A 24,925-nucleotide genomic window follows, 5' to 3' on the forward strand; every position below is an offset into this window, starting at 1 on the left:
GAAGCTTAAATAAGACTACCTATTTAATTTCCCTAACACTTGTAGAATGAGGTTTTGCAGTATATACCTTACAAGGAGTTTTCCATTTCACCTAATTTTTCAAATAAGCTGGAATGAAGATTTTGTTTATAATACTGCATTAAGATTATTAAAATATCTGTATTTTCTTTGATGGTAAATCCTTATTTAGTTTTGTAATTTGTATTCTGTTTCTTTGATTAGGCTACTAGGATCTTTATCAATTTTATAGATCTTTTCAAAGAACAAGGTTTTAGTTTTATTGATTGTTCTCTATTGTTTTTCTGTTTTTAATTTTTTGCTTTCTGCTCTTATTTTCACTTTCCCTTTCCCTTCTGCTTGAAGTGGGTTTGGCTTACTTTCCCCTCCTAATTTCTTAAAACTGAAATTATTGACTTGAAACTTCATTATTTTCAGCTCAGTAACATCATATGTAAACTTTTCTCTAATTGCTGTAAATACTCAAGTTATTTACTTAGTTCAATTCAAAGACTTTAGATTCAATTTTGCTTTCTCCTTCACATTTGAGTTATTTAGAAATATATCATTGATCAAATATTTGATCAGTTTCTTGATAGTTTTTGTTATTTATTTTATATAATTTTCTAAATATATCTACTGTGCTCAATCTTCATTGATGCACAGGCTTTTCTCTAGTTGTGGTGAGTGGGAGATACTCTTTGGTTGTGGTGCATGGGCTTCTCATGATGGTTCCTTCTTTTTGTAGAGCACAGGCTCTAGGGTTCACTGGCTTCAGTAGTTGAAATGTGAGGTCTCAGTAGCTGTGGTTTCTGGGCTCTAGAGCACAGGCTTAATAGTTGTGGCACATGGGCCCAGTTGCTGCATGGCAGGTAGGATCTTCCCTGACCAAGGATTGAACCCATGCCTCCTGCATTGACAGACAGATTCTTCACCGCTGAGCCACTAGGGAAGCCCCTGTTGTTTAGTTTTAGTTTAATTCATTTTGGTCAGAGAACATACTTCATAAGATTCTAATTATTTTAAAACTGTTGAGATTGGTTTTGTGTCCCAGAATAGGGTCTTTTTGTTTGTGTCCCTTAAAAAAAAATGTTGCGGAGTAATATATTTTATAAATGTCATCTAGGAAAAATTTTTTGATAGAGTTGCCAAGGTCTTCAATATCTTTATTGATTCTCTGTATACTTTATCACTAACTAAGAGAAGATTGTTGAAGACTCTCACTATATTTGTGGCCTATGTATTATTTTGTTTGTTTCAGTTTTTGCTTCAGATAAAAATACATAAATAATACTAGATAATATTTAGTCTTATTTAGTAAATGTATTCATTTATCACTATTTAATATTATAAATTTTCTCCAGTAATATTCCTTTGTTTGAGATCTATTTATATTAGTGTGACCATCCCCTAATTTTTATGATTAATGTTTTCATGGTGTATTTTCTATTCTTTTACTATTAATTCACTAGATATTTTTAATAGACTTGTTGAGATATGGTTCACATATGTTAGAATTAACTCATTTTAAGTATAAATTCAGGATTCTGTAATTATTACAATAATCTAATTTTAGACCTTTTTCATCACTCCAAGAAGAGAACTCATACCCAGAAGCCATCACTACTCATCTCAACCATCATAATAGCAGTCCTAGACAACTACCAATCTAATTTCAGGCTCTTAAGTTTTGCCTATCCTGGATATTTCCTATAAACAGAATCATTCAATATGTGGTCTTTTGTGACCGGTGTCTTTCATTGAGCATAATTTTTAAGCTTCATGTGTGTCAAAGCATTTATCAATACTCCATTTTCATTGCCAAATAACATTCGATTGTATGTAAGTACCACATTTTGTTTGTCCATTCATCAGTTGATAAACGATTGAATTTTGGGAGCCTTTTGCAGGAATAATACTATTTTAAGTTTGTGAATAATTGTGATCGATATTTAAGATTTCTATTTTTTTTTATTTTGAGGCATTGTATATTTGCCTTCAGTTGTAAGAATTAATACAGAAACATTTGCATACAATTCATTCAGTTTCCTGCAGTTGTAACAGCTTGCATAACTGGAATCCAGTGTAACAACAGGAAATAATCATTGAGACATTCCATTGAATTTATTCAGATTTCACAAATTTTGCATGCTTTCATTATAATTCCATCAAAAAAATCCCTTGAAAGTATGGCTACACTTTTGTAGCCATAGTCATGTGCTCTCACACTCCCCACACAATATCACCAAACCTGGCAACTACTATATTTTTCATCTTTTTAATATTGTCATTTCAAGAATGTTCTATAGGTGAAAATGTACAACATATAACCTCTAAGAGACTTCTTTTTTTTTCTCACTTAGAATTTTTTCTTTAACATATACTTTGAGAGTCATACAAGTTGTTTTGTGCATCAATAATTTGTTCTTTGTATTGTTGAGTAGTTTGAACATTCTTTGGCATTGCCTTTCTTTGCTGCTAAGTCACTTCAGTCATGTCCGACTCTGTGCGACCCCATAAACAGCAGCCCACCAGGCTCCCCCGTCCCTGGGATTCTCCAGGCAAGAACACTGGAGTGGGTTGCCATTTCCTTCTCTAATGCATGAAAGTGAAAAGTGAAAGTGAAGTCACTCAGTTGTGTCCAACTCTCAGCAACCCCATGGACTGCAGCCTTCCAGGCTCCTCCGTCCATGGGATTTTCCAGGTAAGAGTACTGGAGTGGGGTGCCATTGCCCCAACTGACCTTTTCCAGTGCTGTGGCCACTGCTGAGTTTTCCAAATATGCTGATATATTGAGTGCAGCACTTTCACAGCATCATCTTTTAGGATTTGAAATAGCTTAACTGGAATTTCATCACCTTCACTAGCTAAAGAGATGGGAATACCAGACCACTTGACCTGCCTCCTAAGAAATCCCTATGTAGGTCAAGAAGCAACAGTTACAACTGTACATAGAACAGTTGGAACTGTACATAGTCTGGTTCCAAATTGGGAAATGAGTACGTCAAGGCAGTATATTGCCACCCTGCTTATTTAACTTATATGCAGAGTACATCATGCAAAATGCTGGGCTGGATGAAGCACAAGCTGGAATCAAGATTATAAGGAGAAATATCAATGACTTCAGATATGCAGATAATACCACCCTTATGGCAAAAAGTGAAGAAGAACTAAAGAGCCTCTTGATGAAAGTGAAAGAGGAGAGTGAAAAAGTTGGCTTAAAACTCAACATTCAGAAAATGAAGATCATGGCATACAGTCCCATCACTTCATGGGAAATAGATGGGGAAACAATGGAAACAGTGAGAGACTTTATTTTTTTGGGCTCCAAAATCACTGCAGATGGTGACTGCAGCCATGAAATTAAAAAAACACTTCTTGGAAGACAAACTGTGACCAGCCTAGACAGCAGATTAAAAAGCAGAGACATTACTTTGCCAACAAAGGTATATCTAGTCAAAGCTATGGTTTTTCCACTAGTCGTGTATGGATGTGACAGTGTGTGTGTATGTATGTGTGTGTGTATGTGTGTTTCTGTGTGTGTGTTATTCACTCGGTTGTGTCTATTTGCGACCCCATGGATTTTAGCCCTCCAGGCTCCTCTGTCCATGGGATTCTCCAGGCAAGAGTATTGGAATGGGTTGCCATTTCCTTCCTTCTCCATACAACTGCCTCTGTGTGTGTGTATGTGTGTGTGTGTGTGTGTGCGTATGTGTTAGTCACTGTCATGTCTGACTTTTGTGACCCCATGGACTGTAGCCTGCCAGCCTCCTCTGTCTATGGAATTCTCCAGGCAAGAGTATTGGAGAGGTTTGCCATTTCCTACCAATGTGAGAGTTGGACTGTAAAGAAAGCTGAGTGCCAAAGACTCCTGAGAGTCTCTTGGACTGCATGGAGATCCAACCAGTCCATCCTAAAGGAAATCAGTCCTGAATATTCATTGAAAGGACTGATGCTGAAGCTGAAACTCCAATACTTTGGCCACCTGATGCGAAGAACTGACTTATTGGAAAAGACCCTGATGTTGAGAAAGATTGAAGGCAGGAGGAGAAGGGGACAATATGCGATGAGAAGGTTGGATGGCATCACCGAGTCAATGGACATGCGTTTGAGTGAGCGCCGAAGTTGGTGATAGACAGGGAATCCTGGCATGCTGCAGTCCAATGGGTCACAGAGTCGGACATGACTGAGGGACTGAACTGAACTGAACTGAACTAATTGCTGAGTAGTATTCCATGATATGGATGTGCTACAATTTATTGACTCTTTCATCTGTTGTGAGAATTTGAGTTTTCTCAAGCAGTTTTTGAAGATTATAAATTTCTGTGTGACTAAAATTTCTCCTATCTCTGGCATAATGCTCAAGAGTATAATTACAGGTTGTATGGCAAGTACAATTTTAATTTTCTAAGAGGCTATGGTGCTCTTTTCCAGAGTGGCTATACATTATACATTTCCGACAGCAGTATATGGGTGGTTCAGTTTCTCCATATCCTCATATTTGCTGGAGTCACTCTTTTTAAAGTGTGACTCTATTTAAAGTGTTGTAACAGGTATATCATGGTATCTTACTGGGCATTTCATTTGCATTTTTTGTGGTTAATAATGTAGAATATAGATTTGTATACTTATTTTCCAATTTATACCCTCTTCAGTATAATGTCTATTTATATCTTTTGCTCATTATATTTTTTTGCCTTTTTTACTGGTTGAGGTTAAAAAGTCTTTATGTTTTCTATATACAAATACTTTGTCAGATATGTGGTTTGATTCAGTGCAGTCACTCAGTCATGTCCAACTCTTTGTGACCCCATGAACCACAGCATGCCAGGCCTCCCTATCCATCACCACTCCTGGAGTTCACCCAAACTCATGCCCATTGAGTCGGTGATGCCATCCAACCATCTCATCCTTTGTCGTCCCCTTCTCCTCCTGCCCTCCATCTTTCCCAGACCAGGGTCTTTTCAATGAGTCAGTCAGTCAGACCAGGTGGCCAAAGTATTGGAGTTTCAGCCTCAAGATCAGTCCTTCCAAAGAACACCCAGGACTTATCTCCTTTAGGATGGACTGGTTGGATTTCCTTGCACTCCAAGGGACTCTCAAGAGTCTTCTCCAACACCACAGTTCAAAAGCATCAATTCTTCAGCACTCAGCTTTCTTTACAGTCCAACTCTCACATCCATACATGACTACTGGAAAAACCATAGCCTTGACTAGATGGACCTTTCTTGACAAAGTAATGTCTTTGCTTTTGAATATGCCGTCTATGTTGGTCATAACTTTCCTTCCAAGGAGTAAGTGTCTTTTAATTTCATGGCTACAATCACCATCTGCAGTGATTTTGGAGCCCAGAAAAATAAAGTCAGCAACTGTTTCCACTGTTTCCCATCTATTTCCCATGAAGTGATTGACTGGATGCCATGACCTTAGTTTTCTGAATGTTGAGCTTTAAGCCAACTTTTTCACTCTCCTCTTTCACTCTCATCAAGAGTCTCTTTAGTTCTTCACTTTCTGCCATAAGAGTGGTGTGGTATGTAAATATTATTTTCCATATTATGCCTTGTGTATAATATCTTCTGTATCACTAAAGTATTTAATTTTTATGAGACCGACTTTATCCATTTTTTTCTTCTGAATTATGGTTTTGAATTAAAGTCTAAAACTTTTCGTTTAGCCTACATCCCTCAAATTTACTTTTATATGTTTTTCAAAGTGTTTTATGATACTTTTATGTTTCACATGTAAGTCTGTCATGAAGCTTGGGCTAATGTTTTTGTATAAATTATGAAAATTTATATTGTTTCATTTTTTGCCTATCATTTTCCATTTGCTGAAGCAAACAGAAAGACTATGGCTTATTTGCACTTCATTCTTCTTTGTAAAATTTGTTTTAAATGTTCTGGATCCTTACCTTTCCATATACATTTATAATTGTCTTGTCAATATCTATGAAAACAATTTGCTGAGAATTCAACAGGAATTGTATTTAATACATGTTTAATAGTTTTGAGGATCATTTTGTGGAGAATTGTCTTCTTTATTATGCTAAGTCTCCAATTAAGGAATGTGGTATGTTGGTCTATATATTTATGTCTTTGATTTCTTTCACCGCATTTTGTAATGTTTTTGAGACAGACCCTGTAAGCAATGTACTGAAACTCAGAATTTAGTTTTATTTCAAACAATTTTAAATTGCATTGTGATTTTAAACTATTTCAATTTCCTCATGTTCATTGTAACTATTTAGAAATGTGAATGATTTATGTTCATCTTGTATCCAGTGACTTGGCTGAATGTGTTTGTTTATTCGAGAACTCATTTTATATACTGGTTGAGATTTTCTACATAAATAATCTTGTCATCTTCAAATAGGACAGTTAGTTTCTTTCTAATATGTTTCTTTTATTTATTTTCTAAGCTTTATTGCATTCTCTAGAACATGAATGAGAATGATGGGTCATGTTCCTAATCTTAATAAAAGTCATCCAGTGGTTCAACATTAAATGTGATGTTAATTGTATTATAGGTTTTTGGTATATGATCTCTATCAAGTTGAAGATATTCCATTTGTTCCTAATTTGCTGGGAGCTTTTATCATGAATGTCTGCTGGATTTTTTCAAATGCTTTTTCTGTGTCCATTGATTTGATCGTTTAAATTTTCCTCTATAGCCTGTTTAGATGGTGGATTACATTGATTTTTCAAATGTTGAGCTAACCTTATATAACTCTTAATAAATCTCACTGGATCATGATATATAATTCTCTTCTAGTTTTCTGGATTTAATGTGCTAATATTTTATTGAGAATTTTGCATCTAAGTTCATGAGATAAATTGGTTTGTAGATTTTTTTTTTGATTTTGTATTTTTGTTTTTGTACTGACTTCATGCTTTTGAACTGTGGTGTTGGAAAAGAGTCTTGAGAGTCCCTTGGACTGCAAGGAGATCCAACCAGTCCATTCTAAAGGAGATCAGCCCTGGGATTTCTTTGGAAGGAATGATGCTAAAGCTGAAACTCCAGTACTTTGTCCACCTCATGCGAAGAGTTGACTCATTGGAAAAGATTCTGATGCTGGGAAGCATTGGGGGCAGGAGGAGAAGGGGACGACAGAGGATGAGATGGGTGGATGGCATCACTGACTTGATGGACATGAGTTTGAGTGAACTCCGGGAGTTGGTGATGGACAAGGAGGCCTGGCATGCTGCAGTTCATGGGGTCACAAAGAGTTGGACACTACTGAGCGACTAAACTGAACTGAATCTGGTTTTATTATCAGGGTAATTCTAGCCTTGCAAAATGAGTTGAGAAGTGTTCACTCCTCTTATTTTCTGGAAAGAATGAGAAAAATTGTTGAAGTTCTTTATGTTTACTAAAATTCTCTCTTAAAGAATCTAGATCTGGATTTTTTTTTTTTTTTTTTTGCCAGGTTGCTACAGTCCATGGGGTTGCAAAGAGTCGGACATGACTGAGCGACTAAACTGACTGACTGAAATTACAAGTTTAATTTTGAATTGGTGGTAGTACTGTTCAGCTATTATAAGATAACATGTATCTGAAAGATAGGTCATAGAAGTGGGGGATAAGTGGTAAAACAGAGTGGGGGGCAGATAAGGATATATAAGTAGGGTGTGTGGCTGAAGGGGGAAAGAGAACACTTTGTGTGGCTACTTCTCTTATATGCCTTGCAAATTCTTTATTGCGTCTGGCTTTTGAGAAGTTGGACTATCTAACACAATACTTAGCTTCTTAATGATCTTGTTAAAACCATATAGGATTGTATGTTCTGTAGGCCAGTGGCTTTCAAACATCTAACCAAGAGCAGAGTCAGAAGTCTGTGACAAAAACATACAGTCTTGTCAGTGTCACTATCTGTACACCACACACAGAATATTCATGACTTGAATAGAGTGAAATATTAGTGCTTTTGATGCCATCCATAAATGGATTAATTTTGTTGTTAAGATAGTATATCTACTTATACTGCAGAACGTAATAGAAAGCATATTAGTTTTTCATTTTGACTATGTTTAAAGATGTCGATTTTTCTTGGGACTGTGGAATACATTCCTAAGCAGACATAAATAACATCAGTGGTTTCTGAAAGGGTTCATTAAACTAATTCCACTGCATATAATTTGACTTTAAGGTGAAATGTGAAGAGAGGAGAGTCTTTGTTGAAATACATTTAAGGAATTCTTTGTTAAAACATATTTTTTAAAAACTATGAGAGGAGGATACAGTTACAAAAGAATAACTCAAAAGCCTTTTGACTAGTGTACCTTCCCTCATCCCCAAAAGCATTTTTGGTGGCTAATTTCTATAGCACACACTTTGAGAAGTTTTGTAAAAAGGGATTACTTTATATGATCAGTATAGTTTGAAATGTGCTTGTGGATTCCACGATAAATCCAGTGTGGCTCATTTTCCAAATTCTTATAATTTGCAGAATATATATAATAAGATGAAATCAGTATTAAGTGCCAAAAGAAGAGTTTAACAGAGGAATAACCTTCAGCTAAGAAAACTGAGGAACTCTGAAGGAAATATAACTTTAGATGGACCTTAAAAGAATGAAAGCATTTGATAATGGTATGAGATGGAATTATTGACAATTTACATTAAAAATATGAATGAATGCTTAGATATAGAAAGATCAGGCATGTATCAAGTTTATATTCATTTATTTTCTTGATAAACAATTTCAGTGTATACATACTTTTCATCAGTCATTGTGTTCAGCACTAGGGACTTAATGACTATTTCAATAAAATATAAAATAAAACTGAAGATAGAAACTTACTATTATACAAAATAATAAATGATGTGATAACAATATTCACAGGTGCTCCGTGAGGGCAGAGAAGGAGAATGAGCATTTATATTAACCTTGAAACTTTAAGGCTAGTTTCAAAAAGTAAGAAAATGTTAAAAACATGGTACTTATTTCAGTCTTAAAGAGTAGTATGTGAAAAGACCCTGAGTTAAGATGAAAGAATGAATTTTAGAAATTAATTAGAGCTCAATATAAGACAATTAACATGATAACGCAATCTTGGAGAACAAAGAAGCATGAGGAGTGACTCTTATCTCAGTCCCAGAGAAAGAGGGTCAAAAGAGGTAAAAGAAGGAGAGTGGGGACAAAGTGAGAGAGTGAGAGAGCAAGAAAGAGAAAGCACTAAAATTAGGAGAAAGTGGGAGAATTGTGGTGTCTGCCAGGTGATGATTTCAAAAATCATGGGTTTAGATTTGACTGTGTCTGTAGACTCTTGAGGCCCTGGTGGCTCAGAGGTTAAAGCGTCTGCCTCGATTGTGGGAGACCCGGGTTCGATTCCTGGGTTGGGAAGATCCCCTGGAGAAGGAAATGGCAACTCACTTCAGTACTCTTGCCTGGAGAATTCCATGGAGGGAGGAGCCTGGTAGGCTACAGTCCATGGGGTCGCAAAGAGTCGGACACCACTGAGCGACTTCCAAGCAATTTCACTTCCACTTTCATAGACTCTTGAGGGTCCCTTGGACTGCAAGGAGATCCAACCAGTCCATCCTAAAGGAGATCAGTCCTGGGTGTTCATTGGACGGAATGATGCTGAAGCTGAAACTACAATCCTTTGGCCACTTCATGCAAAGAGCTGACTCACTGGAAAAGACCTGATGCTGGGAGGGATTGGGGGCAGGAGGAGAAGGGGACACAGAGGATGAGATGGCTGTTTGGCATCACCGACTTGATGGACGTGAGTCTGAGTGAATTCCGGGAGTTGGTGATGGACAGGGAAGCCTGGCGTGCTGCAATTTATGGGGTCACAAAGAGTTGGACACGACTGAGAGACTAAACTGAATTGAACTGACAGTTACTAAAGATGAGAGAAAGCAGATCAGACCGCCAAAGATGACTTCTGTTGTTGGAAATGCTGACTTTGAGAAAGCTGAGAACCAGAGATCCACCAAAAACAGCTATGAGGATCTGAGAAGAGAGTTATAAACCAAAGGAATAAGCTCAGAATAGTTCTAGGTCTTTTTTTTAAAAAGTGGTAAAGACTTCTGGTTCTTTTAGTTTCTTACACTTAATTGAGTTTTTTTTTTAATATAAATTTATTTTAATTGGAGGCTAATTAGTTTACAATATTGTATTGGTTTTGCCATACATTGAGTTTTGAAACAATCTTGTAAGGGTTATAATCATATTCTTTAAGGTAGTATCTATAAAAATAAAACATTGCATTTAATTTTAATACCAATTTATGATTTAGTTATTTCTCTAGAAAATTATATAAATAAAAGCAATTTTAGCAAAGATTAATTATGGCAGATCATATTGTATTATTGTCAGTATCCTATATTGAATGTGCAATGAACTTTGATGCTATTATTAATTTACTGTGCTCATTCACATTTATTAATTACTCAAATGGCATGTGTTAAATTCTTTTTGGAAATAAATAACTATCATAGGTTACAAGTGTATGACATTTATTGTTATCATTATTGTTTTGGATATAATACTCCTATATTAACTCCAAGTTAATAATTATACTTTTACAATAGAAAATCATGAGTATCGCTGTTTCAAGTGTAAAATGCAGAAGATAACAGACAAATTGAAATTTTATTGCTAGAAATTCTTTATCAGGTTGCTCTTTTTTTTTTTTTTTGGATACATCTTTTGCCACCCTCTGAAAATATCTTACTCATTTGTTTATGTTATCTTATTTGTTTGTAAGACCACAGATCTTGCTGGTGTTGTTTACAATTATATTTCCAACCCTTAACATCAATGTTTGTCACATAGTAAATGCTCAGAAAATAAAGAGTATACTTAATTTCTTTCAGTACCAAGAGGTGATTCTCACTGGCTTTATACTAGAATGAATCCATATGGGCCTACCTTCAAGTAACCATAGTAGCTTCATATAGGGATAACAATGAGTTATATTTAAGAAATATCTCTGTTAGTATTTAAGAAATTAATTATCATAATTAGTTAATTTAATGTAATCTTTCTAGTTGGCACATAATCTCAGACCTCCATTTCTCAGACCTCCTGATAACATGTGAAATATATTACACATATATGAAAATTCATTTACTAGATTGCTCCATAAGTCATGAAGTCATATTGTATAAATCATGTTTAAATAGTGAGTAATACTAAGAGCAATTTGGAAACTCCATGTGACTCCCTTATAACCAATGAAGCTAAATAGTTTTCTTCTCTGGTGGCAAATGGGTCTTTGGTGCACTTGCTTTCTATCTCTAGTTCGGTGTCTTGGTTTGTCTACTGTTAGGCTTAATGAGAATAAGCACTGATCTGTCAGGAATATCTGTTTGGTCCCACCTCTCTTAAATTGTCATTTTTTGCTCAACCTCATGCATATTTTGCTTTCTGGATAATTCTGCTCTAACATCTTCAGTTCTATCTTTCTCAATTCCTGAAGCTGAATTCAGTTTATAAACTAGTTCCATAGTAGCTATTACTTGTCTTTTTATTCCATTCTATTGCTGGAATTATTTTTGATGTTGCTGAGAAAGGTGGAAAGTTTATCATTTTTATTGTCTGTATCATCTTCTTTCCTCTCACACTTTTCTTGATGTCCTTGTTGAGTTGCTTTTTATCTGTTCGATTTTCTAAAGGTCATTCTCCGTACTCTATACTTTAGTCTTTTACAACCATCCATGTATTCTCTCTATATTTAGAAATGTGTGCAGCCTATCAAAAATAATTTAAACTTTCCCTAATGGGTGTTTATGCTCATTGAATTAGGGAATTGAAGAGCATAAAATTATAAATCAAAATCTGGCATGCTGTGTACTGAAAATATAATTGTAGCAAATCCAACTTTTTTTCATTGAACTTTTGTTTAAACGAAGCCACCCAGAAAGGAAACAAAACTAAATATAATCTGGATACTGCACTTTATGAAAGAAATGAAGTAAATTTTTAAAAGGTGAATTTTAAAATTAAGCATGCATTTTACAAATATTTATTTACTCAATTCAGATGCATTAAAAAAAAAAAAAAAGCAGCCGGCTCTACTTATGAACAGTCATGCTAAGAAAAGAGGAAATAAGACACTGATTCAGTTCAGTTCCGTTGCTCAGCCGTACCTTACTCTTTGTGAGCCCATGATCTGCAGCACGCCAGAATCCCTGCCCTTCACCAACTCCCAAAGCTTGCTCAAACTCATGTCCATCAGGTCGGTGATGCCATCCAACCATCTCATCCTCTGTCATCCCCTTCTCCTGTCTTCAATCTTTCTCAGCATCACGATCTTTTCCAATGAGTCCATTCTTCACATCGGGTGGCCAAAATATTGGAGCTTCAACTTTAGCATCAGTCCTTTCAATGAATATTCAGTACTGATTTCCTTTAGGACTGACTGGTTGGATCTCTGTGCAGTCCAAGGGACTCTTAAGAGTCTTCTCCAACACCACAGTTCAAAAGCATCAATTCTTTGGCACTTAGCTTTCTTTATGGTCCCAACTCTCACATCCATACATTACTCCTAGAAAAACCATCGCTTTGGCTAGATGGGCCTTTGTTGGCAAAGTAATGTCTCTGCTTTTTAATATGGTGTCTGAGTTCATTATAGCTTTTCTTGTAAGGAGCAAGTATCTTTTAATTTCACTGCTGCAATCACTTTTGGAGCCCAAGAAAATAAAGTCTCTCACTGTTTCCATTGTTTTCCCATGTGTTTGGTATGAAGTGATGGGATCAGATGCCATGATCTTATTTATTGCACGTTGAATTTTAAGCCAGCTTTTTCACTCTCCTCTTTTATTTTCCTCAAGAAGCTGTTTAGTTCCTCTTCGCTTCCTGCCATAAGGATGGTGTCATCTGCATATCTGTTCAGTTCAGTTCAGTCGCTCAGTCGTGTCTGACTCCTTGCGACACCATGAATCCAGCACGCTAGCCTCCCTGTCCATCACCAACTCCCAGAGTTCACTCAAACTCATGCCCATCGAGTCAGTGATGCCATCCAGTCATCTCATCCTCTGTTGTCCCCTTCTCCTCCTGCCCCCAATCCCTCCCAGCATCAGAGTCTTTTCCAGTGAGTCAACTCTTCGTGTGAGGTGGCCAAAGTACTGGAGTTTCAGCTTTAGGATGATTCCTTCCAAAGAAATCCCAGGGCTGATCTCCTTCAGAATGGACTGGTTGGATCTCCTTGCAGTCCAAGGGACTCTGAAGAGTCTTCTCCAACACCACAGTTCAAAAGCATCAATTCTTCGGTGCTCAGCCTTCTTCACAGTCCAACGCTCACATCCATACATGACCACAGGAAAAACCATAGCCTTGACTAGACAGACCTTAGTAGGCAAAGTAATGCCTCTGCTTTTGAATATGCTATCTAGGTTGGTCATAACTTTTCTTCCAAGGAGCAAGTGTCTTTTAATTTCATGGCTGCAGTCACCATCTGCAGTTATTTTGGAGCTCCCCAAAATAAAGTCAGCCACTGTTTCCACTGTTTCCCCATCTATTTCCCATGAAGTGATGGGACCAGATGCCATGATCTTCGTTTTCTGAATGTTGAGCTTTAAGCCAACTTTTTCACTCTCCTCTTTCACTTTCATCAAGAGGCTTTTTAGTTCCTCTTCATTTTCTGCCATAAGGGTGGTATCATCTGCATATCTGAGGTTATTGATATTTCTCCCGGCAATCTTGATTCCATCTTGTGCTCTTTCCAGTCCAGCGTTTCTCATGATGTACTCTGCATAGAAGTTAAATAAACAGGGTGACAATATACAGCCTTGACGTACTCTTTTTCCTATTTGGAACCAGTCTGTTTTTCCATGTCCAGTTCTAACTGTTGCTGTCTGACATGCATACAGATTTCTCAAGAGGCAGGTCAGGTGGTCAGGTATTCCCATCTCTTTCAGAATTTTCCACAATTTATTGTGATCCACACAGTCAAAGGCTTTGGCATAGTCAATAAACCAGAAATAGATGTTTTTTTGAAACTCTCTTGCTTTTTCCATGATCCAGAGGATATTGTTTTTGCTATTTTTCCTGGCAATCTTGATTCCAGCCCGTGATTCATCCAGCCTGGCATTTCACATGATGTACTCTACATGTGAGTTAAATGAGCTGGGTGACAATATACAGCCTTGATGTACAGGCTGTATATTGTCAGTACAGCCTTGACGTACTCCTTTTCCAGTTTGGAACCAGTGTGTTGTTCAATGTCCAGTTCTAATTGCCTTCTTGACCCACATACGGATTTCTCAGGAGACAGGTAAGGTGGTCTGGTATTCCCATCTCTTTAAGAATTTTCCACATTTGTTATGATCCACACAGTCAAAGGCTTTAGCATAGTCAATGAAACCGATGCTTTTCTGGAATTCTCTTGCTTTTTCTGTGTTCAAATGGATGTTGACAATTTGATTTCTGGTCCTCTGCCTTTTCTAAATCTAGCTTGAACATCTGGAAGTTTTCAGTTCATGTACTGTTAAATCATGGCTTGGAGAATTTTGAGCATACTTTGCTAGTGTGTGTGATGAGCGCAACTGTGCAGTAGTTTGAACAATCTTCAGCATTGCCCTTCTTTGGGATTGGAATGAAAAATGACCTTTTTCAATCCTATGGCTACTGCTGTGTTTTCCAAATATGCTGGCATATTGAGTGCAGCACTTTGACAACATCATCTTTTAGGATCTGAAATAGCTCATATGGAATTTCATCACCTACACTAGCTTTGTTCATAGTGATACTTCCTAAGGCCCACTTAACCTCACACTCCAGGATGTCTGGCTCTAGGTGAGTAATCACACCATTTTGATTATCTGGGATCATTAAGATATTTTTTCTTTAGTTGCTTTGTGTATTCTTGCCACCTGTTCTTAATGTATTCTGCTTCTGTTAGGTCTTTACCATTTCTGTATGGTTAGGTCCATACTGTTTCTGTATCCATGTAATACACCGATAGGGATAAGTTAAAGAAAATTCATTCCAAAGCTGGTGGAGAAATGAGAAACATATGTGACAGAACCCACCTTGTTCATCTTAGAATCCATGAACATTGAATTTCACAATACTGTTGCTAAGCCCATTGTACACATTCTTGGGCACAGTGATAGAATGAATGTGAATTCATAACTTCTGTGCTGTGGCAGGTGGTCATCCACTAAAAGCGATGGCTAGCTCCCAAGCATCCTAGGAAATGAAAAAAAGGGAAGGATATAGAATAAAATGTTTTTGCTTCACTGTCTACACTTCACTACTGATTACATGTGCAAGGATGGATATTCTAATCTCCCCCACCTGTCTCCGAGAATGAATGACTGCCAGGCATTGAGAGAAGAGTTGTAATCTCCTGCCCCAACACACACACACACACACACACACACACACACACACACACACACACACACACACACACACACACACACACCCAAGTGGTCTTGTTTGTCTTCCTATGAAGAAAGGAAGAAAAGTATAAGTTTTGAAGATTGGGAAAGATATGTCATATAGTGGTATTAGGAAACCATTTCTAGAATTCTGCTTCATGATGTAATAGTCTTTTGAGAGCATTTTACCTTGGCTTTATAACTCACATCTGCTATTTAAATAGTTAGGTTTATAGGGTGGTATTTTTTTGTTGAATTAAATCAGAAAAACTGCTTTGCTGGAAATCTTCAAAAGATTATAGAGCTTTGAAAGTTATTTCATCTGTTAATCATGACCAATATCTGGGGCATAATTTTAAATATTTGCTTTAAGGAGATTATGCAATAATCTTTGTGACTAGATACATGGTGACTAAGTATATATCCAAAATACAATCTGTTTTCTGTCAATTGGAGCAGAACTCTAGTGCCTTATAGTATTATAATGAAAGCTAATCATACAAATGTACAATCCTATGAAGTTACATTAAAATAGTGCTTTTTCTATGAGATAGTGAAATGTTCCATTGAATGTGAAATGTTAAAAATATATAAAATGGAAAAAAACTGTATCAATTGCTTTAAAGTCTGTTTTGTAATTATACTATATCAGTACATACATAGATTATGCAGTGACCAACACTATTAGCTAAGCAGCCATTATGTTTATTATTATCTATTTAATAAATTTGAGAGAATCAAAAATTACATTTAGTTTCCAGTTGATTTTACCCCTATATGAAACGTTTTTGGAACAGCTTATTTTGAAATTGTACAGTTCTATGATTGACTTCTATGCATAAAACAACTATTTCACTTGTGCTTAAAAAGGTAGCAGTGAACAGTTATGAATATTGTATACATGTAAACTTTTTTGGGGTCCCAATTCAGTGAAAATGTTTACTACTGAAAAGCTTTTTAATTTGTTTGTTGTTGTCTTCCATAATTCAGGTTATCTGGAATGAATATACCACCACCAATTATCAGCAACAAAAACTGGCTCAGACTGCATTTTGTTACAGACAGCAATCATCGATATCGTGGATTTAGTGCTCCATATCAAGGTATATTTAATTAATACCTCTGTCTCTTTTGACGTGTAAAATGATTTTGGTATACACAACTGCATTTTATGTTAGAGGCAAAATATCTTTAGCTGTAAAACATGGTAATTTGAGTAAGCAAAAATGGCCATTTTCTTGCTGAGGCAACATTGTGATCATAACTAAATTGCAGTATAAAAGTTAGTTGGGTTTTATAGCACACTGTCCAGAATAAAGAATATTATAACCTTTAAAAGATAATGTGTAACATGTAATATTTATCTTTAAGAAAGTGCTTCAGCAGTGGGACATGCTACCTAAACATGTACCACAAAACACTGCAGAAAATTCAAAAAATTCTGAACAGACTCTTCATCAATTGAAATCCATTTCCATATACAGTGTTTTTGTGGATGCTATTTTAGTTAACTTTGTTAAGATTGCTGGCTACCGTTTTTATTAACAGGTATAATTTTGAATAAGTGTGATATAGTATTGGCTATATTAACTTTAAAAATCTCTGTTTAGAGCTTAATTATTATGAGGTGTAGTATTAATAAAAATGTATCTTCTGTAATGTTTAGTAATATTATGTGGATTTAGTGCACTTTATCCTCAGACTACTTACGTAAATAATTCATTTCATTCTCAGCAGTGTGTTAGCTACTATTCAGTGAACATTGCCACAGTTACATATTTCCATTTATCTATTTTTTTTACAATGCTTTCCTTTTTAGTAATCTTCAGTATTAAGCACTTTGGGAACTTAATATGATGGCTTTAGGCAGCTTATAGTTAATAACTAAAACAGTATTAGACTACATATTGTTTTCTGGAATACAGATTTTAACAATTTATATTTTGTATGCCAGTAACCTTTCTACAGCTACCCTGTCAATACGTTTCTCACAATAATAGCAAAAGATTAATATGATTGGAATTTGTAATAGTGTATTGGGTGTCATTGTAATAAAAATTCCAAAGATTTTAACTCAAGATTTTAGACGAAGTTCACTGGGCATATTACCTAAATCTTATGATTTTAGCCAGTGTCATTTTAAAACTTGCAGTCAGATTTTGCTGAGTTTTTAACTTAAATTTTAAAAAATTTTGTGTACTTCAGAAATAAGAGGACTTTTTAATTGAAAATAAATAGTTTTTGTAGAGCCTCTTTATTTCTGGGTTCACCCCTTTCCTTATGGAGTTTTCCACTCACATGATTTTATGGCTCTGATTTCCCTCTACAATGAGTTAAGGCAGATGGCATGGCAGATATTCAAATGATTATCATCTTTGACTCATGTGGTGATCCTTTCTGCTCGATTCATGGAATCCTTCAGTAAGATGTACTCTTTATCTGATAGAAATAAAGTAGCACTTATTTTATATTGAAATGTACAACTTTCAGAGAGAAAAAAAAAATAGATGTCCTGTCTTAAAAACTAAAGTGGTATTTCATTTGCTGTATGCTGTATGGTTTCATGAAAATGGTATCTTTAGATAGGTTGTTTTGCATTATAAGAGAGTAGTACAAAATTGTTAGTAGATTTGTATACTTAATTATCAATATTCTACTGATTGATCTTAAATTGACTTTTATAGTATTTTCAAGATTTGATTTGATTTTCCTGCATTGCCCATCCAGTTTCAGTACTGAAGAGTAACATATAAAAAAATTTAATGTAGCAAAATAGGAAGTGTTTTATGGGCCATGAATTATTTCTATTTTCAGCAGGAAAAGGAGCTCAAATTAGAGTGACTTTAGATATAATCAGTATCTTCACACTATAGAGGGGATAAGGTGGCCTGAGAAAATGTAAGCTATAATTTTATAATAAAATCAAGGAAAAGTTTTAATATATAAAAACACACCTTTGCACTGTATCCTTTTAAAACTTTCTTGATTCAGTTTTGATTTTTCCAACTGCATTATCTTCAAAAAACATTTTACCTAAATCACAGAAGTTCAGTTGGAGAAGTAATTATTGAAACTATAATCAAAGAAATTTGGATTAACAGATACTCTGCTAGGCTAACTTACGTAGCTATAAAATTCATAATTCCATAATCTGACATGCTGAGTACATGCCCAGACATGAAATGACAATCGTGATTTTTAGATTGTTTTGTGCTACCATATAATTTCAGTAGTATCTAAATTGTAACCAATTCAAGACAGAAAATTTTGTGGAATATTCTACTCAAAAGTTACCACCAGGTCTCCATGTGGCATGATTTCCTAATAACTCAAATACTTATTGAGTACTTGTAATTATTATTGATTTATATTCTGTTTCCAAAGATTGATGTTTTTCCCCATAGTGTTTTTGTTTAATCTGTATTATTTATATCATGAAAATAAACTGAAAACTCCTAAGATTCCTAAGTACCACTAGCTATTTTTAATAGCTTGCCCCATAATTGATCTTGTAATTGACAGTCTAGGCACATAGATACAGCAATATGCTTTCCCCCATAGAGTTTCCTTTCAGTTATGTTATAGACTGGCTTCTTTATTATTTTATATATAGCAATTTAAATAGGGTTATGTAGAGTTTGAAGATACACACTGACAAATATTATGTTCTGACCCAAAAGTAGTCAGAAAAATCATGATTTAAATGAAATGTCTTTAATACAGAAAATGCTTTTTCTCCCCTTGGTCCCACATTGAATATATTCACTCCTATCTAAAACAAATAAAGCATACCCCCAAAATTTATTTATATTGGAAATATCTTCTTTTAAAGTTCTATTGTTATCTGTTCTATGCTTTAAAACTTTTCCTTTTTCAATTTTCAATTCTCCCTCAAAGGAAGATTTCAATATCATTTTTCCATATTAGTCTTTGATTTTAAATAAGATTCTTATATTTAATTTACATTAATCTCTTTTAATGAGAACTTGAATAGTGCTACTTCACACGTAATAGTGAAACTTTTCTTTATCTGTGGTGTTTTCAAGTTCTCTTATTTATTTATACAAATACCCATATTATTGTCACTTATAAGCCTAAAATCTATTATTTTCTATTTGGATGAATAATCAGTTTTTCTTAATTTCTATATTGGAAGGAAATTTTCAGAAGACAACCATAGAGAAAATATTACATCTATAGGATGTTTATTAAAAACTATAATTTTTTATCAGATATTCAAGTGTGAAATAGTATTACAACAGTTTCATTTTAAGTTATTTTTAATATACAAAGATACAATTGCTGTATTCATAAAACTCTGTTTGGCATGCATATTTAGGAATTACAGCATTTAAATAATTCCAAATATGTAAATATATGAGTAATCTTATAGTCTTCTAAATCTTTAGAGATTTTACCACAGTTTGATTTTTCTTTTGTCTTCCATAATACTGTTGATATGATTCTTTTTATGCATATCAACATTTTGTAGACACTTAGTTTTAATTCAACAAAAGTATGCTAATAGTAATAGAATGTATTTTCAATTTATGTATAAAATGTTTTGTAATATTCTAAAAGAGAGTAGCGTTTTCAGATCAGCAATGCATCATTTTGGTAAGAAAATCATACTTAATGGACAGACCTTTCAAATTCTATTGAAAATTCACATAAACTCCAATTACACTGAGACCCTTGGCATTTTAGATGCACATAATATAATTTGGAAATAACATCAGAGTAGTTACTCTATATTTTACATTTGGAAAGGTTTTGACTTAAGTGTGTGTGCACTGTCACTGAACAAAATAAATAAAATTATCAGGGATGCAGCGTAATATAGTGGGAAAGAATAGAATTTGATGATCAGAAGTTGAGTGTTGAATTGTGAAGTTACTAATTGCTATCTGAGTTATCTTAAGCCTTGATTTCCCAAAGAGTGAAAATATTCACAATAGCTAGACATGTTATCTTGGTGTAAATCAAAAGATATTAGGATTTCTTTTAGTAAAATTTGGACATGCAGTGAATAAAGATACTATTTAATGAAAGAGATAATCAACTATATGGGATGAATGAGAAGCATATTGTCTAACCATGAGGTACAGATAGTTAAAAAAAATTGTGATGAAGCATAAAATTTAAATCCAGCAATCACAATTAAAAGGAAAAATGTTTTGTATTTCTCACTATCACAAATGGTTTCTCACTATCACAAATTTCTCACTATCACAAATATTTCTCCAGGAAGAAAAAGCGCTTTTCCTTAGAACTTAAATTTAAAATACAATTTTTGTGAAAGTGTAACTGAAAAACAGTTTCCTCTGTATTACAGAATTTTAAAAATCATAAAGTTTGAAAATAGAGCACAGCATCAAAGCAATTCTGTCTAAATGCATTGTTTTCTAATTTTGTTTAGATGATCAGCTTTTCCTATTTTCCTTTATATATTGTTTATAAAAAGGCAGGGAATCATATTTCAGCATCTAATCTTGAAATATCTCCTCTAACTTAATAACTATCAATGTGAGTCAATGTTTATGATTTCAGGATTGAAGGTGGGAGCATGATATAGTAAGAGAATATCACCCCTTTTGGTTTGGACAATTTAAGTGTAGTTTACTTCCATGGGAGTGTAGAACATGGACAAATAGGCTATTTTTCTGATAAAGACAGTGGGCATAGCTTTGTCAGCAAAATTTAAGAAATAGTCAGTGATGTGTGTGTGTGTGTGTGTGTGTGTGTGTGGTGTATGTGTGGTGTGTGTGTGTGTGTGCATGTGCTCAGTCACTCAGTCACATCCAGTGCTTTCCGACCCAATAGACTGTAGCCCGCCGGGCTTCTCTGTCCATGCAGTTTTCCAAGCAAAGTACTGGAGTGGGTTGCCATTTCCTTCTCCAGAGTATCTTCCCAACTCAGAGATCGAAGCCATATCTCTTGCATCTCCCGCACTGGCAGACAGATTCTTTACCACTGAGCCACCTGGGAAGTTTATATATATGGTAGTAGGTATTGTTTCAATTTTAATTGACCACGTTTTGAGAGAACATTCACAAGCTGAATTTGAATACTTATCTTAATCCCCTTTTCATACATGGACAAACCGCATTATTTTAAGCTTATATAAACTGTGCATGCATGCTAAGTCAATTCAGTTGTGTTCTTCTCTGTGTGACCCTATGAACTGTAGCTTGCCAGGCTCGTCTGTCCATGGGATTCTCCAGGCAAGAATACTGGAGTGGACTGCCATCTCCTCTTCCAGGGGATCTTCCCAATCTAGGGATCTAACCTGTGTCTCTTATGTCTCCTTCATTGATTGACTGGCAAGTTCTTTACCACTAGGACCACCTGGGAAGCCTCGTAAATTAAATAGATATTTCATTTACTGAGTTTTAAGAGAATAGGAAGTTGAGTTCTATTGGTCTGTAGAGGTTGAAAATAGTTCCTAATCTTGTCATTTGTTTTATTTCCTTTTAATTTTAATAACAATGTAACCATTATATCATCATGTATCTTTTAGTGCTAAATAGTTACTTTACCTTGAAATACTTAAAAAAGAAACTTCTTTTACTCCTCTGTCTTTATGAACCTCTATGGTCTATGAGGGAGAAGGCAATGGCACCCCACTCCAGTACTCTTGCCTGGAAAATCCCATGGACGGAGGAGCCTAGTGGGCTGCCGTCCATGGGGTCGCAGAGTCAGACACTACTGAGCGACTTCACTTTCACTTTTCACTTTTATGCATTGGAGAAGGAAATGGCAACCCACTCCAGTGTTCTTGTCTGGAGAATCCCAGGGACGGGGTAGTCTGGTAGGCTGCCGTCTTTGGGGTTGCACAGAGTTGGACACGACTGAAACGACTTAGCAGTAGCAGCAGCAGCATGGTCTATGAGATTTAGCAACTTAATTAATATAATGTCTACAGAACCCATGGCAATAATTAAAAGAAGATATTTAGTTGACAGAATGGTCTAAGTAACCCTTGGTCTAAAACAACCATTAAGAACTCCCTGATAACATTTTCTTGCATGATATAATTGTATATTTCATAGTTATGGCAATGTAACATTTAAGGCCTTTGACTATATTAGTTGATAATGATGTTAGAATTAAATTCTTCCATAGCTGACTATGGGTTTCCCTGGTGGCTTAATGGTAAAAGAATCCACCTGCAATGCAAGAGACATGGGTTTGATCCCTGGGTCAAGTAGATCCCCTGGGAAAAGAAATGGCAACCTACTCTTGTATTTTTGCCTGGGATATACCATAGACAGAGGAGTCTGGCATGCTACAGTCCAACAGGTTGCAAGAGTTGGACAAGACTTAGCAACTAAACCACCACCATCACATAGCTGACTATATTTATGTTTTCATTTCAATCCTTAAAATTTATTTGCCAGTCATATATCTCCCAACCTAAAATTCTGTTCATAAATTATGGGTGTATTTGACAGTAAACTGGGTAATTGCCATTTAATTTCAAATGAAATTTGAAATGTGTAGAGAAGTAGTCATGTAAATCAGCAAATTAAATACTGGATTGAGATTGTGTTATGAAAATTTCATCATTTTCTAAAGAACTGAATCCATCTTCATAACATTGATACTAGAGGAACCCTGCCTTATAGATAAAAAGAGAAATATTGCCAATCGTTACTTTAGAAAAAGGATTGTGATGCTTACATCTTCTGTGTTCTTGATGTGTTTAACATATGAAAATGAAAGTCGCTCAATCATGTCCAACTCTTTGCGACCCCATGGACTATACAGTCCATGGAATTCTCCAGGTCAGAACACTGGAGTGGGTATCCATTCCCTTCTCCAGGGGATCTTGCCAAACCAGGAATCACAGCCAGGTCTCCCATATTTCAGGTGGATTCTTTACCATCTGAGCCACCAAGGAAGCCCATTTTATATACATACACACAAATATGTATATACACAAACCCATTATTGATATATTTTAAAGAGTGAAAGTCAAATTATATTAATCTTATTTTAACATCTCATTGAATTTGTGAAAACCAAGATATATCTTAGTAAAATAAATGGAATTTAGATTATTATCTTTAAGTATCAATAGAAATGTTAATAGGAGATAATCTATCAAATATCCAGTTTTAATGTAGATCATATATTTAAATATCTAGCAGGTTTGAAATATAGTACTTGATGACTGTAAAACTGAAAAAAAATTTGATTTACATTTTAGTTTGGATCACACATGCCTACTCTTGATAGAATAAAGTTAAAATTTCACAACCTCTACTATGAGAAAAGTCTCTTTTATGTTAACTCAACTTTCTTGGGGTAACTTTCAAACTTTCATGGCTTAGGGCACCTCCTACTTCCTTTTTAAAGCAAACTTCTAGTTATAAGTGATATCTTTTGAACCCTCATAGTGATGAGTTGAAACCTACTGGTCATATATAAAACCCAGTTCTTATTCAGACATATTAACTGGTTTCAGTGGAGACTTCATTTCTTGGTACCTGAGAATTCTGCAGATATCACTGCTGGTGTCCACAGGCAATTTGTAATTTTCAATTTTCACATGATCAGTTGTCTACCTTTCTGATTGTACTCCATATCTTTTGCTGGGTCTTCCATTCAGTCTGGCTAGAACTCTTTTAACCACGTATTCTATAATAAATTTTCTTTTTTCCTTACCATAATAGACCAGTGGTAGAGTCCTGGCTCTCTGTTAACTCACTCATATGTTTCTGCCACCCAAAACCATCCTTCAGTGAAGTATAAAACTCTCAATTTGTTGAACATATATTATGCTTTGTGTGCTACTGAATGTGTATATGTATTTAAGAGGCTTATATTTTTCCATAAATCAATGCTGTAAGACTTCAGAATTAATTCCTTTAGCAGATGGACTTTAACAAATCTGTATAAAATTTTGAGCTATCCTCACTAAGCTCTGTCCTCCAAGAGAGATTTTATTTTATTTTTTTATTTTTTTTTTTTCATTGTTTTCTACATTTTTTATTTATCAAAATTTCAATGTCAGTACAATTTAATCTTTATCACATAAGAATTTTAAAACTGTTATTATTCTTTAATCAAACAGTTATACTTTATGCCAGTTATACAAATAAATTATGTTCACATATTATACTATTCTTTTTTTTGTTTGTTTGTTTTTGCATTTTCTTTTTTTCTAGATATTCTTTTATTTTTTTTTTTTAAATTTTAAAATCTTTAATTCTTACATGCATTCCCAAACATGAACCCCCCGTGCAGCTTATACTTCTTATTCCTATCAGATGGTGGGAGAACTTCTCCCTTGTCATGTCCCGAGTTTTCACTAGTAATGGCTTTTGGTAAAGCCCTGTTAACTGAGTTCTCCAGGCTTGCCTCTTGATCTGAAAACATGACTCTTAAGACTAATATGTGGGTTGGACTTTGAAAGTAAAAGTGTTAGTTGCTTAGTCGTGCCTGACTTTCTGGGACCATGTGGACTGTAGCCCACCAGGCTGCTCTGTTCATGGAATTCTTTATGCAAGAATACTGGAATGGCTAGCCATTTGCTTCTCCAGAGTATCTTCTCGACCCAGGGATCAAACCCAGGTCTTCTGCATTC

The 24,925-nt window shown here is 35.1% G+C and overlaps 1 protein-coding gene across 2 annotated transcripts in view; it reads left to right on the forward strand.

The window, feature by feature from the left end:
• Window positions 1-24,925, forward strand: part of CSMD3 (CUB and Sushi multiple domains 3) — a 1,392,034-nt gene that overhangs the window by 489,350 nt on the left and 877,759 nt on the right. For both annotated transcript variants that reach the window (XM_060393469.1, XM_027973090.3), the window contains exon 6: window positions 16,324-16,436. In XM_060393469.1, the coding sequence (XP_060249452.1) occupies window positions 16,324-16,436 (113 nt within the window). The remainder of the gene's footprint in view (window positions 1-16,323; window positions 16,437-24,925) is intronic.

This window comes from Ovis aries, chromosome 9, assembly GCF_016772045.2.
Source record: "Ovis aries strain OAR_USU_Benz2616 breed Rambouillet chromosome 9, ARS-UI_Ramb_v3.0, whole genome shotgun sequence".
Classification (NCBI taxonomy): Eukaryota; Metazoa; Chordata; class Mammalia; order Artiodactyla; family Bovidae; genus Ovis; species Ovis aries.